This window comes from Eptesicus fuscus, chromosome 19 (assembly GCF_027574615.1).
Source record: "Eptesicus fuscus isolate TK198812 chromosome 19, DD_ASM_mEF_20220401, whole genome shotgun sequence".
In the NCBI taxonomy this organism is placed as follows: Eukaryota; Metazoa; Chordata; class Mammalia; order Chiroptera; family Vespertilionidae; genus Eptesicus; species Eptesicus fuscus.
In genome coordinates this window covers 14,045,478-14,060,829 of record NC_072491.1, presented here as the reverse complement: position 1 = coordinate 14,060,829, position 15,352 = coordinate 14,045,478, and the positions used below count along the sequence as shown (strand labels likewise).

General features: G+C 37.6%; 1 protein-coding gene across 6 annotated transcripts in view; it reads left to right on the top strand.

Annotated features, from left to right (window-relative positions):
* UBR5 (ubiquitin protein ligase E3 component n-recognin 5) overlaps nt 1-15,352 on the top strand; it is a 124,792-nt gene that overhangs the window by 48,000 nt on the left and 61,440 nt on the right. For 4 of the 6 annotated variants that reach the window (XM_054708411.1, XM_054708407.1, XM_054708408.1 and 1 more), the window contains exons 9-13: nt 949-1,160; nt 10,282-10,398; nt 10,480-10,590; nt 11,215-11,369; nt 12,146-12,263. In XM_054708411.1, coding sequence (XP_054564386.1) covers nt 949-1,160; nt 10,282-10,398; nt 10,480-10,590; nt 11,215-11,369; nt 12,146-12,263 — 713 coding nt within the window. The remainder of the gene's footprint in view (nt 1-948; nt 1,161-10,281; nt 10,399-10,479; nt 10,591-11,214; nt 11,370-12,145; nt 12,264-15,352) is intronic. The other 2 variants (XM_054708410.1, XM_054708409.1) reach the window with 1 other exon arrangement.

Below are 15,352 nucleotides of genomic sequence, written 5' to 3'. Positions count from 1 at the left end.
TAAACATACTGAACCTATTAGGTAATAGCTTTTAAAAAATTTAAAATGCATACTTCACTGCCTTAAATGTATCAAGTATTGAGTTTTAAAATATTCAGTACCTAACACAAATAACCCCTTGTAAATGTCTCCCTTTAATTTATGTTATTCTGTGTCATAGTAGGCACTACTTTTAGTTTGAACCATATGAAATTGCTGGTACTTGCTGATTTTTGACTTGCATTGGTGGCAATTTTGTATGGCTCAAATTAATTTTGTTTTTAATCTTTCTTATCAAAAACTTGGAGCTGGAAAAACTGGTTAGAGAATTTGTAGGGGAAGCATTTTGTAAGAAAATCTGTCTATAAAGATTCTTAAAAATAAAAGCCTGTCTGGTTTCTTAAAAATTTTAAAATAACATTTATAAAAATCCAGCCTATAAATTACTCTAAACTAGGCCTTGGATTATGAAAAGTTTTTTTAGTTAATATTAATGGATTTAATCATTTCAAGGTTTTTCCTGTATATATATATGTATTTTTTTAAATAATAGAAGACATTCTAACAAATACTTTTGGTTTACATATGTATCTAACATGTTGAAATTCTAATTTATGCACATTTCTAATAAATAAAAAGTTATGGTAAGCATTTTTAATGAAAGCCCAAAATTTTAAATTCCTTTTAAAAAATCTGTAGCAGTTTAAAATAAAGTAATTCTGCTATAAAAACATGTAGTTGGGATTCAGAAAAGTCTTCCTCTACAGAGTTCTTAAAAATACTAGTTTATAATTTTTATACTTTAACTTGAAAGAGTTAATGTTTTGAATGTTGCATGTCAGGCTTATTAGAAATACATTTACATTAAATTTTTGTGAGTAGATAAACTGCTGTTAGTTGCATCCTGAAGGGTCTTTACTAGAGAGTGGCTTACTTTTATCCCACTGGTGTGACCCAATTGCATACCAGTTCTCCTTCTTCCCTTAGAGAGAGACTCTGAGCTGTTGCGTGAACGTGAGTCCGTTTTACGTTTACGTGAACGAAGGTGGCTTGACGGAGCCTCATTTGATAATGAAAGGGGCTCTACCAGCAAGGAAGGAGAGCCAAACTTGGATAAGAAAAATACACCTGTTCAAAGTCCAGTGTCTCTAGGAGAAGATTTGCAGTGGTGGCCTGATAAGGTATTTGGAAAAAATCCCCACCTTTCCATTTAAATAGATTCTTGGTAACCACCTTTCTCCCCCCCCCCACCCCCCCAAAAAAAAGGTTTCTATTTTATTTTAGACTTTTGTACTATTATTAATATCACACACACACACACACACACACACACACACACACACACACAGTGATATTTTTGTTTTGTTTTAAAAATAAGTTGGTTTCTCAGTGCCTAGAGCCATGGTCGGCAAACTGCGGCTCTCGAGCCACATGCGGCTCTTTGGCCCCTTGAGTGTGGCTCTTCCACAAAATACCACGGCCTGGGTGAGTCTATTTTGAAGAAGTGGCGTTAGAAGAAATTTAAGTTTAAAACATTTGGCTCTCAAAAGAAATTTCAATCGTTGTACTGTTGATATTTGGCTCTGTTGACGAGTTTGCCGACCACTGCCCTAGAGCATTGGCCTGAGCACCAAAAGGTCTTTGGTTCAATTCCCAGTCAAGAACATGTACCCGGGTTGCACATGTGGAAATAACCAATCGTTGACTCTCTCACATCGATGTTTCTCTCCTTTCTCTCCCTCCCTCCCTCCCTCCCTCCCTTCCATTCTCTCCAAAATATCAATGGAAAAAATATCCTTGGGTGAGGATTAAAAAATAAAAAAATATATATGTATGCATGTATATAGGATATCTTTATTTGGCATTGCATGAGTAGTATTAGTGAGCTGTGTTTCAGTGGTACAATTTTTTTTCTACTTGATGAAGTAAATCAGAGAAATCAGAATGGTGATTCCTGATAATACATCAGCCTTCTCTGTTTTAGGACTTTTTTTCTGGTGATAATTATACCAGTAACTGATGGTATATCTCTAATAAGATTTGTTTTGTAATGTCACGTGGACCCCCGTTTTTGCAGGGCATGTTTGTGGTCATTTGGATACAAGCACGCATGTGAGGGCAAGATCAGGATCTGTGTTTCTCTGACTAGTTAGCTGTCCCTGGATGGGAGTGAATTCGGCAGCCTCTGCTCTACATGCCGTGGGAGACAAACAGGCTGAACAGGAATGCACTGGGGGAGTTCTGCTCTGCAAGCTGCCAGGATTTGTTAAGATGATTTGAGTCTTGAAGAGTCCACCACTGCCACTAGTGATGCACCCTGTTGATGGTGTGTGGGTTTCATTGTCTTAAGTGATGGGTAATTCATCTTCAGAGGGTCCTGTAGGAAGCCGTAGGTTTTCACCTCTTTTGGGGTGCTTCTTCTTATTTCCAGAAACAGTTGGGTAGGAAATTTTCATAAGTAGAAATTAAAAAAGGTCAGAATTTTAAGGTTAAACTCTAGCAGATAAGGAGTTTCTGATAAGCATTTCTTTTCTTTCTTTGAAGTTGAATTTGAAATATTAAAGGAAAATATTATCTAACTATTTTTCAAGTTATTATGAATCTTGACATAGTTCATTTTTCTTCTTCTGTATTCAGCTCATGTAGAAAACTTGAATGCAAGAAGGAGCATGAATTTTAATCAGTCTCTTTATAAGCAAAAGGTTATTCTGGTTTCCTTGGCAGCTGATAGATTTTCCCTGAGTTGAATTCATTTACTTATTTCCATAAAACTAGAAATTTCCCAAGTTTTAACTTTCACTTCATATGCGAGAAGGTGGTGTAAACCCTGGGCTTTCTTTTTGTTTGTATGGAACATTGTGTTTCCTGTTTCTCTTGCCTGTCTCATACTAGAGCTGTGTCTGCATATTGGCAGGGAGTCATAGAAGACTCACGATCTCACTTGAAGAGTGCCATTGCATGCATATTAGCCTAAGGTTCTTTATCATTTATTATTTTTGATTAATGAAAGTATTTTGAATAGTACAAGTTTAGCAAACTTTTCCTCTGGCCAATGTACCCATTGTTAGATTTAGCCAGTGGTTTGCCTTTACTGGTAGCCATGTTTTCAGGCACAATTTGTTTTAAGAGATAGTTACTAAGTGCATCATGAAATCTTGATACTGCACAGACCTTACTTAGTATATTTCCTTGGTTTTTAAGACATTGATGAGGAGGAATAGCAGAATGTGAAACAAGATGTAGCTTAGCTATACTTTCCTTTCTTATTAAACACCTAATTTAAAATATTGTCACTGAAAAAGAACCCCTTTTTATTAGTTTATGATTGACATTTAGACATCAAAAATTTTAATTCAGGGAAAGAAAACAGCTTAAGCCTAATCAAACTATTAAGCATTATCAATTATCGACAAATACAAGTAGATGCTTGTATACAGGGCTGAATACTACATTCAGAAAGATAACATGGAGTTATTTAATAAAGGGCAAAAAGACCTTGCCTTCAGGTAACTTTAGGGCAACATGCAAAGCTCTCGTAAGTGAGCATAGGGTAAATACCATATAAAGGAACAGGCAATATGCAGGACCATGGCGGTTCTTCAGAATTGGGGCAGTGATTCCCGAGGAGTAGAAGGTTTTGGGGGAGGCTTCATTTGGGAACGGAGAGGGAGGTGGAGAGTTCAGGGAGATGTCAGCAGGCACTACTTGGAAGCACTATGTCTGTCCGTCTGTCTCTCATTCTTCCTAAAAATATGCATCCCAGCTTATTTTTAGATTATAAATTTGGTTAGTACCTATAGTTTTTTTTTTTTATTCTTTTAGTTAGGGTGCAATTCCATTGGTATATTATCTGGATTAGTACTGACTTTCCCACCACCCACATAGAAGAACAGCTACTTCAAAATTTTACCATTTTGTAGGCTAGTAAACCTCCTTTAAAGGTGGAATATTCTCTTTTCTTTAAGCCTTTATAGTATATTCTTGAGCTGAAAAATGTTTGAGATAGCCTTAAATTACCCTTTCAGTTAAAAGTCAAAACTAGTATAAAAGCATAATTGAAATTTATCATAGGATGTTGAAAACTCCATGAAGATAGGGGTGTGAGGGTAATTAAATCAGTTTTAATTTAGTGTGATAGGTTTCTTGCTTAAGTGTTAGGGTGAGAATTTTGTAGGAAGGCAGAAAAATGATATTGATACTTTCAAGTAGGTACAGTGATAAAATTAGATACAAAAGGCTTTGGGGAGTCCTAGGAGGCCACTCAGAGTAATTAACTAAAAGTGTGGACTCTGGAGCCAGACTCCTGGAGTTCATATCCTGCCTCTGCCACTTACTGGTTGTGGTCAAATTCTAGAACCTCCCTGGGACTTTGTTTTTTGTCTATGAGATGAGGATAATAATGGTTGTTATTTTATGGGATTTTCATTAAATTTAAATGAATTCATATAAGTAAAGTGTACAGGCCAAGGTTCAGGCAAGATCCTGTTCTACAAAGAAAGAAGAAGATGCTACAGGTCATGGAGGGTGAGAGTGTTCTGTGGTGGGTGATATAATTATTAATTACAATAATTTAGCATTATAGGACATTAAAAGGCAGTCTATATGCAACAAAGTAAGAAGTGGAGGGAGTGTTTTACATCTGTGCCTTTAAATCCAGTCCCTGATGTAAAAACTAGCCAAGTTTATACTGGTTTCTGATTGGTATTACCGAAAGTATCAACTTTCTTATTATGCTGTCTCTCCCCCCAAATCTCTCATCAGTCCCCTTTCCTCCCTCCCAGCACTTTTTTCTCTCCCCTATTCCTGCCCCTCTCTCTCTTTGCTTATTGTACTTTACATTTCTGGAAATAGCTTTGATAATTCAGTTACTTCGATGAGAAGATGCAATCTCTCAATTCAGTGATTATCTAACATGGCTCCATTTTCACTTCTCAGTCTTATTTTTTCCCCCAATTTACTTTTCTCAGACTAAAAATTTAGTTCTGTGTTGCTGAATGTGTAACCAAATATGTGTAACTATATGTGAATGTGTAAATTGTAGCTATATATGTATGTATACCAATCTAAAGCGACTATTTGTAAGGGGAAAACGCAATTATAGTAGAAACAAAGACTTAAAAGTAGAATGCAAAGGTAAGAGCAGTGTAATAAATGTTGAAGGGAGAGGAAGGAGAAAAATTACACAGAAATCTGTGCTAAGTAATTCTGCTGAAGCTGAACATAGAAATTTCACTTGTGCCCTGTCACAGAACAAACCCTTCCATTTAAAGGATGCAGGCACGCATAAGCACAACCAATGGACACAAGACACTGGGGGGGAGGGGGTGAGATGAGGGCATGCGACAGGGGGTAGGGGAGGCTGGGGGAAGGTCAATGGGGGAAAAAAAAGGAGATATATGTATTACTATATGTAATACTTTAAACAATAAAAAAAAAAAAAGGATGCAGGCACGAACATCTCCTCTTTCCATTTAAAGGATGCAGGCACACACATCCCTTCTTTCCAGCAAGCTCGCAGAGAGGGGCTTGGTGAGAGTTTTGTGTGGTGGTGATGAAGAAACAGACTGACTCAGCAAGTCAGTACTGTTAATTTGCAGTCATGTCCCTGCTGTTCTGGATCTATTTTCACATAGTCTAGGGGAAATCAGAACATTTAATCCCACCTGCCTTTTGAGTTACAGTTGTATGTAATATAGTCTCAGTTTCTGTGAATGGTGTTGAGAGGAAATAGCTCCATACTGTTTGGCTCCTTACTTAAGCTATTTGGAGCAGCCTCCTTATTGGAACCAATTGATCAGACTCAGTCATATTGCTTCCCTTGCAGGGTTCCACATGTGGAAGCTGGGGGGAGAGGGCTTGGTTATTGTTTTTAATTGACACTGGGAAGTTTCCAGGGTAACGGTTAAAAGTTAGCTAGGTGTGTCACAAATGTATTTTAATAATGAAATAAGAGCAAAAAGAGAAACGGTCCTAAAAATGAACTGAAGGCAGGCAGAGGGTACTATGGAACAGTAGATAGGCAGGGAGAACTGAAGTGTGAATAAGGACAGTTGACCAAATTGCAGTATAGCCTGTGCTGTATTCCATCTGTTTCAGCCATCATACGTAGTACATTGCTTTTGGAGCTCATACTTAATGGGAAGACTAGTGTTTGTTAATAGTAAGAAAATTAAAATACAAAAGATGAAAACCAAGTTTTGTGGGGAGAAATTTAGGAATAGAAAGGCCAACCTTTTCAAAATACAAATTACTAAATATAGATGAGTAGAAGTTAATGTTGCTGGGCTGCTTTTTATTTTTTAAAAAAAGCAGCCCAGCAACATTGGCCAGGAGCTCATTTCCATCATATTTTTAAGTTGTCCCTCTTCCTTTGGGGAAGAATTTCTAATTTGATTGATGACTCACTTATTGCTATCCAGACAGTTGCAAATTTACTAATTAGATTCAACCTCTAATGATTTGATTTTTGTTAAATAGAGCTAAACTACTCATCTTTATGGAAACAATGCATAGTCACTTTTCCAGTCGGGTTGAAGCAGGCCCCCAACTTGTTCAGAAGCAGCTATTAGTCTTTCATTAAAACAATAAAAGCACTGTTTTCTATGACATTGTGAAATGAGGGAGCTAAAACACTGTTCCCTTGTGTGTATTTGATGGTTTTGTATTTCTCTCCCTACAATGTATAGCAGGCAGGAAGCAGTTGGTGATTTTTCCATTGTCTTCCCTTGGTTGGTGGTTGTGCCATCATCCATGTATGTCCATAGTGGGTTTTCAGGGCCTTCAGGGTTGGGTTGGCTCACTCAGGGCTTACCATCCTGGGGAATGGTGCCCCACCCTTGAAGGGTACAGGCAAGTCAGTTCTGAGGGGGCCTTGTGCGCCATGCTTTTGTCACAGGGATGGTTTGCTCAGAATGCACTGCTCTGGTAAGGCATTGGCTTGAAGAAGTTGGAATTTAAATTCATTTGTCCATTCAATTGTCAGTGTGTTCCTACTATGTGCCATGTGCCAAGCTGGCCTTTGGGAATAGAGAAGTGAATACAGTATGATTTTCCCACAGGAAACTTAGTGGGGAAGACAAACATTCAAACACCACATAATGTATTCACAGTGTAATCAGTGATACACTGAAGGTGAGAATTCAGTGCCTCGGGCCCAGAGGGGAAAAACTAATAGCACCTGAGAGATTTGGCAAAGACTCACAGAGAAGATATTTAAGCATTTTTAAGATTAAGTCGGTGTTGACTAAGATGCAAAAGCATTTCAAACATATTGAGCATGGGCCAGTCATGAAAGGTCACCGTGTGTTTGGTAACAATGAGAATTCAGAGTTGCTGCTATGTAGCAGGGAGGAGAAGAGCAAGATGGAGCAAGACTGCCCAGGGTCCTGGACACCTGGCCAAGAAGTTCAGATGTTGCTCTGCATTCCCCAGGACGTCAGAGGAGTTCTTGGAGAAGTGATCTGATGAGATAGGTGGGATTTTGTGTTGTTTATTTTTAGAGAGAGGAACATTTTTGGCATTTAGGGAGAAAGAAAGGAATAGGAAAAATCTAGAGTCGGTTAAGAGACTGATAGAATTGTTAAAGGAATTGTGAGTCCCTCAACCAAAGCAGTGACCGTGGGACAGAGGAAGGGAAGAATTTGAGAGGAATTGGGGACCAGTGTACCACTGGTTCACTAGTCATTAGGTTGTTGAAAGAGGAGGAGAGTTGAGGAGAGTGCCCAGAGTGGGTGGTGATGTCATTTGTTTAGATGGGGACTGCGGGAGAGAGGCAGCTTTGGAGGAGCTGATGGCTTTGCTTCGGCAGTGTTACAGTACTGTACGGGTAGAGAGCTCCTCCAGGTTAGGACATAGGAGGTTCACATGTTGAAAAGCATGGTGCCCTAGTGGGTGCAGTCATTTAGGCTGAGGGTAGAACATAATTGGAATACAGAGACAAAGAATCTGGGGCAGGGAGTGCATGGTAGTGCGAAGGAGATGGAGAAAATAGTCACAAAGATCCGAGTAAGACCAATCGAAAGTAGTTACCTATAAATAGGGAAGGGAAGAGGTTCCAGAACTGATGATGGTTTGAATAGAAGTTTAAAGGGAAGGTGGATTGATTAAATGCATGGGCATTGATATAGCTGTTGTAGGTGCTGTTATGGCTGTTAAGCAAAGCTGATAATGTGAAACATGCCAAGTGATCATTCACTTTACTGTGAATAGCATTGAAGGAGAGATCAGCATGGGTGGTGGTTGGCGTTACAATAGAGGGTTGTATCCAGTGTGTGTGTTATCTTTAAATAGGCGAGAAGGACACTTCTTTCCTTGGATGTGGTGCTTTTTCATTAAATGAATCTAGAAGTGGGAATACTCAGGAAGCTTGTGCTTTCTGGGGGAGTAGGAGATGAAGTCAGGGGAGCAGGTAATGATGGTTGACTTGGACTGACGCTTGTGCTGGGCCCTGTGCTGTGTACTTTATATGTTACTTTACTTGGTCTTTACCCTCCCCATCTCCATATGTGTTATTAATACACTCATTTTAGAGGTGAAGAAATGGGTTCAGAGAAATGGCGTAAGTTACCTGAAGTCATGTGTTTAGTAAGTGTTGGGTCCCAGTTGGACCTCCTTGGCCTGATTGTATCATTCTTTGAACCAAGGGGTGAGAAGGAAGTGTGGTGGGAAATGTTAAGCTTTGATGCAGCAGCCATGGAGAGAGTCGATATGACTTTCAGATACCCTTGGGGAAGGGAAGAGAGGAATTGCTAACTTAGAGCATTTCAGATTTGGTCTCTCCCACCGTGCCTTGAAAATGGGGCTGACAGGTACTGGTAAACTAGAAGGTGAAAATTAGTATTCTTTTTGTACAACTCTGAGTCATAACCTGTTACTATTACATTTAAAATCTTGGCAGAATTCACAGGCTTTTTAGCTGAGCACTATAACCCATCTGACCAAATAAGATTGGAATTTGACAGAAAACCATAAAGACACCATTAGTTCAGCATACCTTAGAGCCAGAATTCCAAAGAAAGTAGTGTATAGACCAGTAGCAAAAAGTACAAGTTAAAATGTTATTGGCAAGTTTGGAGGTGAGATTTCTGGGTAGCTTCATGACTCTGATCATATTGGTTTTATGTTTAAGAAATTATCATTGAGCCCTAGCCGGTTTAGCTCAGTGGATAGAGTGCCACACTGTGGACCAAAGGGTCCCGGGTTCGATTCTGGTCAAGGGCATGTACTTCACAGTTGCAGTCTCCTTCCTGGCTCGAGCCCTGGTCGGGGTGTGTGCAGGAGGCAACCAATCGATTTGTTTCTCTCACATCGATGTTTCTCTCTGTCTTTCCCTCTCTCTTTCACTCTTTCTAAAAATCAATGGAAACATATCCTCGGGTGAGAATTAACAAATAAAAAGAAATTATCATTGATATTGTTTATTTACATTTATTGTCCAAGCGATGTATAATTTAATTGCATTCCAACTCATTGCATGAACATCACCTTAAAACTAAACAAACTTTTACCTTAAAAACCAACACGACATTTGTTTTGGCAGCTTGGAAAAGCCTACAGAGAGGGAATCTGTTTTAACACTCAACTTCCCCTGCTTCACCTTCTGTGTGCACTGTTCTAAGAACTGGGGATACAGTAGGAAACAATACAAAGCTTATATTCCATTGAGATAGATCATAAACAAGTTAATATAATATAAATTGTGAAATGCTATGAAGGAAAAAGAAGGCAGAGTAAGGAGATAAAATATGTGAGTGGTGGTTTTATAGATAGTGTGGTCAGAGAAGGTCTCATCTGAGCAGACTTGATTGAGGAGAGGGAACGAGTCACAAGAGAAACAAGATGAATAAGGACATGGGTGGGTTCCGGGAAGAAGGCCAGTGTGACCAGAGGGAGGGAACTGGGGCCTTATAGAGGGCCTTGCAGGCGGTGCTAAAGAATTTCATAGCTGTGGTTTATGTGTTCACATAATTCAGGTTTTTTTTTTTGGTTTTATTTTAAAATATATTTTATTGAGTTCAGAAAGGAGGGGAGAGGGGGAGAGAGAGAGAGAGAGAGAGAAACATCCATGAGGAGAGAGAATCATGGATCGGCTGCCTGCTGCACACCCACACTGGGGATCGAGCCCACCACCCGGGCATGTGCCCTGACCGGGAATCGAACCCTGACCTCCTGGTTCACAGGTCAACGCTCCACCATTGAGCCACGCTGGCCGGGCCATAATTCAGGTTTTGTGTAATGTTGTATCCAAACCATTAGGTTTGGCAACTGTTACATTTATACCATTGTGATATTTTTACTTTATAGGACGGGACAAAATTCATCTGTATTGGGGCTCTATATTCTGAGCTTTTGGCTGTGAGCAGTAAAGGAGAACTTTATCAGTGGAAGTGGAGTGAATTGGAGCCTTACAGAAATGCACAGGTATTTTATATTAAATCTTACATTGACTAGCTCTACATATCAACATGCAAAATGGTGATCATTTTTCTTATGCTTTCCAAGAATCCTTCATTGCATCATCCACGAGCAACATTTTTGGGGCTAACCAATGAAAAGATAGTTCTCCTGTCTGCAAATAGCATAAGAGCAACTGTAGCTACAGAAAATAACAAGGTATGAAACACTTTGCATTGATTGCTGAACATTTTATTCTTATTTTCTTGATTGTCTTCTCCCTTTCCCATCTTTTCCTTTTGTCTTTCTAAGTAGATCCACATATACAAAGTGTTTCAGCCTCAGTAGAGTAATCCACTATAGTCTTTTTGTTGTGTGTTTATCTCTGTATTATAATCCAGCTCTAGAGGTAGCTTTCTATTTTAAGGGAAGGAAAAAATATTCAAGGTAAGTGCTGACAAAAAGAGATATGAAAAGCATTGTAGCTTGAGATTATATTATAGATTGAGAAAGTATGAATATTATGCCTCAGATTATCAGTTTGGCTTTAAAAGAGACATTAAATTCTTTTTAAAATTGTTGGAGCAAGCGCTTGCTTTTAATTAATGCCTTACATTGCTTTAGACAATCATTTCAGTGACTGCTATTTTGACTTACTTGTGTGAAGAAAGTATTTTACTTTCTAGTCTTAACCTTTTCTGAATTATGTATTTTAATTTTTTTTAGCATTTAGCTCAAAACTGGAATTTTAGAATTCCAGCCCATAGAGTATAAAGTTTTGACCACATTTCTTTTGAAAAGGTTACTTGTTTTTATTTAAACCTTTACTATTTTATTCTTTAGGTTGCTACATGGGTGGATGAAACTTTAAGTTCTGTGGCTTCTAAATTAGAGCACACTGCACAGACTTACTCTGAACTTCAAGGTGAACGGATAGTTTCTTTACATTGCTGTGCCCTCTATACCTGTGCCCAGCTAGAAAACAATTTATATTGGTGGTGAGTATCACCGGGAGGGGGACTCAGCGAACGCTTTATGTGCATAAATAGGTGCTTTGGGTAGTGAAATACCAACATGAGGTCAGGAAAAGATAATGCTTTATAGAGAGGGAAGTTTCACTTCGCAGCAAAGTAACATTAAAAATACCTTAAAAGAGAAGCTTGTAAAAATAATGCATACTTAGTGCATTAGAAATTTTATAAAAATATAAAGTAGTAACAAAAATCACCTACATTCCTACACCTCAAAGATATAACTACTGTTAACGTTTAGTAGTATTTTAGTCGTTCTTTCCTATACGTAAATGTGTACTTTTTTTTTTTACATAATTGAAAGCATAGGTTATAGGGTACTTTCTAATTCAACAGTGTTACTTAAAATGTAATTTCAAGGGTTATTAAAATATTTCATTTTATGAATATTGTATACCTTAGTTATCCTTTCACTCTTAAAAGGAACTTTAAATGTATTCTCTCTCGTGTTTTAAGGTATCAGTATGTTTGCATTGGCAGAAATAATATGTAGGAATATAATAAAATATCAACTGATGAATTTTCTGTAAATTTTAATACTGAAGGTTTTAATAAAAATGGATCCAGTTATGTATTAAACCTATGAACAAGTTATACTTAAGAATGAGTTGAACATGTTAATATTCTGAAGCAAAAGTATTGGAGAAGGAATATGAATGCCTAAATAATATGTATAATTTCAGATTTGTTTAATGGGTTTTTTGGGGTCCTTTTTTTGACCAATTCATGCTTTTTCTTTTCAGGGGTGTAGTACCTTTCAGTCAAAGGAAGAAAATGTTAGAGAAAGCTAGAGCAAAAAATAAAAAGCCTAAATCTAGTGCTGGTATTTCTTCGATGCCTAATATCACAGTTGGCACCCAGGTAAGTGATTAGAATTAATCCTGTCCTACGGGATGTTATTTCTCTTCAAAATCATTCTCTTTCCTGTAAGTAATTCCCCTCTAAACTGAATGTCATTTAGAGGACCAAGTTCCAGTAGCATGTATGTGGCACATTATTCTTTTTTCAGTAGCCGAGTAACATACAGCGTCTGCTCCAATGTCAGGAGGTTTCCCCATGGGGCAGGGTTCCCACACTTGTCTGGTTTTAACAGTCATTTGGTACTTAGATGCCGAGTCTGGAGCCTCTTACTGGAAATGTTCCTTCGGTTTGTCTGGTGATGGGGCCCAGGAAGGAAGTATTGTATTTAACACACATTCCAGGTGATTCCTAATGATCAAGCCATTCAAAACATACTGCTCTCTGGGGACATTAACAGTGGAGGCTGGAAGCTTCGTCAAATTACCCAGGTTTCCACCAGTTTCTGTTTCTTGACTCAGATGGTTTAAGACTCCTACAGGTATCTTATGGAAGGTGCTTTTTCTAATACCGCAACCTTTCCAGGAGTCTGTAGAATCTCCAGTTGCATACCTGTGTGAGATTGAACTGTCTTCCCATATTTACTCAAAGTCACATCACAGCAGAAGCAGACATGGGATTCCAGCTGTCTTCTATTAACCCTTAGCACTCGCTTGCTTTTTCTCGATTCCTTTATTCTACTCGGGATTTAATTTTTTAAATACCCCAGATTTTACAAAGCGCGGCAGTAGAATAAAAAACAAGTTTCTTTTCATACAAACTATTTATTTGGATTTTTTTATATTTCAAATTATTGATACATTCAAAGAGGAATTTTAATCTCGATGCTAACCGTGTCGAGTCACACTCGACATCCGAGTGCAAAAGGTTAAATCGGACATTAAGAGACTTGCAAACATGCAAACAATGCCACTTTTCTTGCTGATTCTTTGAAAATGTAGTGGTTTTTTTTTTCCATAAAAATTGTTTATATTAACACGGGATTTATTACTGTTAAGTGAATATTTTAAAATTTCTCAGTTTTAATTATTTACATATTAAAAACCAACTATATGACCCACATAAAAGATTTTTATGTTCTCAGTGATGTTTAATAGGGAAGAGTTTGAGTGCTAGTGTTACATGATTCATTAGACTTTCAAAGAAGTTTAACTTCAGGATAAAACTTGGCATTTATATTCATTATAGTAAGTACTGTAGTGAATGTGTAAGGACTTTATAATCCCTAACATTTAGACAAACGGTGGATTTTATTACATAATGTGGAGCAAATTTCCTCATCTGACATTTTCAATTCATTTTTTTCTCTCTACCATATTACTTATATCCTCTGAGTCTTAAAAGTTGTCACCATTTTCGCTGTTACTTTTCTCTAAAACACAGCTGAAATGGAGCTGTTCTTTTTGTTTGTGGCTATTTTTTGTCTTACTCATGGTTGTCTTGTTCTGATCCTTCGTTGGCCTTCCACCTAGGACGTTTTCAGCAATTACGCACTGTTTTGACTGTTACTGTGCAGCCGTCAGTATTTATGTCAGTTGCTTTGGACAGCTCTTTCTCTTCTTGGAGCTCCCCTTCTCCTAATTAGTTCAAACACTGCTCTCTGATGTTCTCCAAGTTTCTGTTCACTGGACTCACAATTGCCTTATTGCCATGTAGGATGACATTACTATAGACAGGGAGGGCTGAACAAATACTTGAGAGATATACTGAAGAAAAGCTAAACAAAATAGCATGGCACTAACTTGCTGAAAGATAGCAACATGTTAACATATTTGGTGTAGAACTAAGATTTTGTTTTGAACCTACAAAAAAAAACTGGAGGTTTAAGACAGTCACAGCCACAGAACGAGTGTTCATGTGTTAACATCAGAAAAAATTATTGATCACTTAGAGTTTTTAGCTGCACCTGCACTCACAGATCATAATTGTTGAGAGAAATGTACAGGCATACCTCCTTTTATTGTGCTTTGCAGATATTGTGTTTTTTACAAATTGGATGTTTGTGGCAACTCTGCATCAAGCCATCTTATCAGCATCATTTTTCCAACAGGCTCAGATGATGGTTAGCATTTGAGCAATAAAGTATTTTTAAGTTAAGGTATATAATTTTTTTAGACATAATGATATTGCACACCTAATAGATTACAGTATAGTATAAACAACTTTTATTGCGCCGGGAAACCAAAAAATTTGTGAGACTCGCTTTATTGTGATATTAACATTATTGCAGTGATATGGAACAGAACACACAATACCTCTGAGGTGGGCTTGTATTTTCATTGTATATCTTGTTAGATGCTGGACCCTGGATATACAACTCCTGACTTTGAGGTGCATTTATTTTTATTAGAAGGCTTTAATACATGACTTCTAATATGTCTCGCCACATTTCTTCTTCAATTATAGCCTTCTGGTTGGTCCTTTTTCAGGCTTTAAACTTTCCACCATTCTTTTCTGAAAATTTGTGGATGAAACTTCCCTTTAAGTCACAGCAAAGCAGGACATACCTTTTTCAAGAAGCTAGCCATTAAGAACCATTCATTAGCGATCATAGAACTACACTTGGTGACGTATAACTGTTCTTTGATAGTACTGCGACTCTATGTCATTGTTTCCAGTTCTCATACTTATCCTATGTATAACTGCTTCTGTGTCACTTTAAGTATAAATCACCAAAAAATAGGATCTTCATATATGCCACTGTCAAGTACAACATAATCATTAGTTATTGGATAATTGAACAGAACATCAGTAAGATTGGGCTATTAGAGAAATAGAGAGATTTCCAGAAACGATGGTTATATCTATTTTTTGGTGCTAGCATTAGTGCGTTTGACAGTGCCACCTTGCACGTTATTGGTTTCAGGATGTTCTCTGGCAGTGAAAATTTATAGATTGTTCTTAAATTGAACTATAGATTATTCTATAAATAGATTGTTCTATAGATTGAACTCCGCTAAATGCTAACACTAATGTCTGCATACTCTTTTACTTTAAGAGAAAACTTACATTATGCCAGGAAGCTTCTGGCCTGTAGAAAACAACAGTCTTTTATGGGAAACAAACATCAATAGCTATGAAGTGATAGAGTC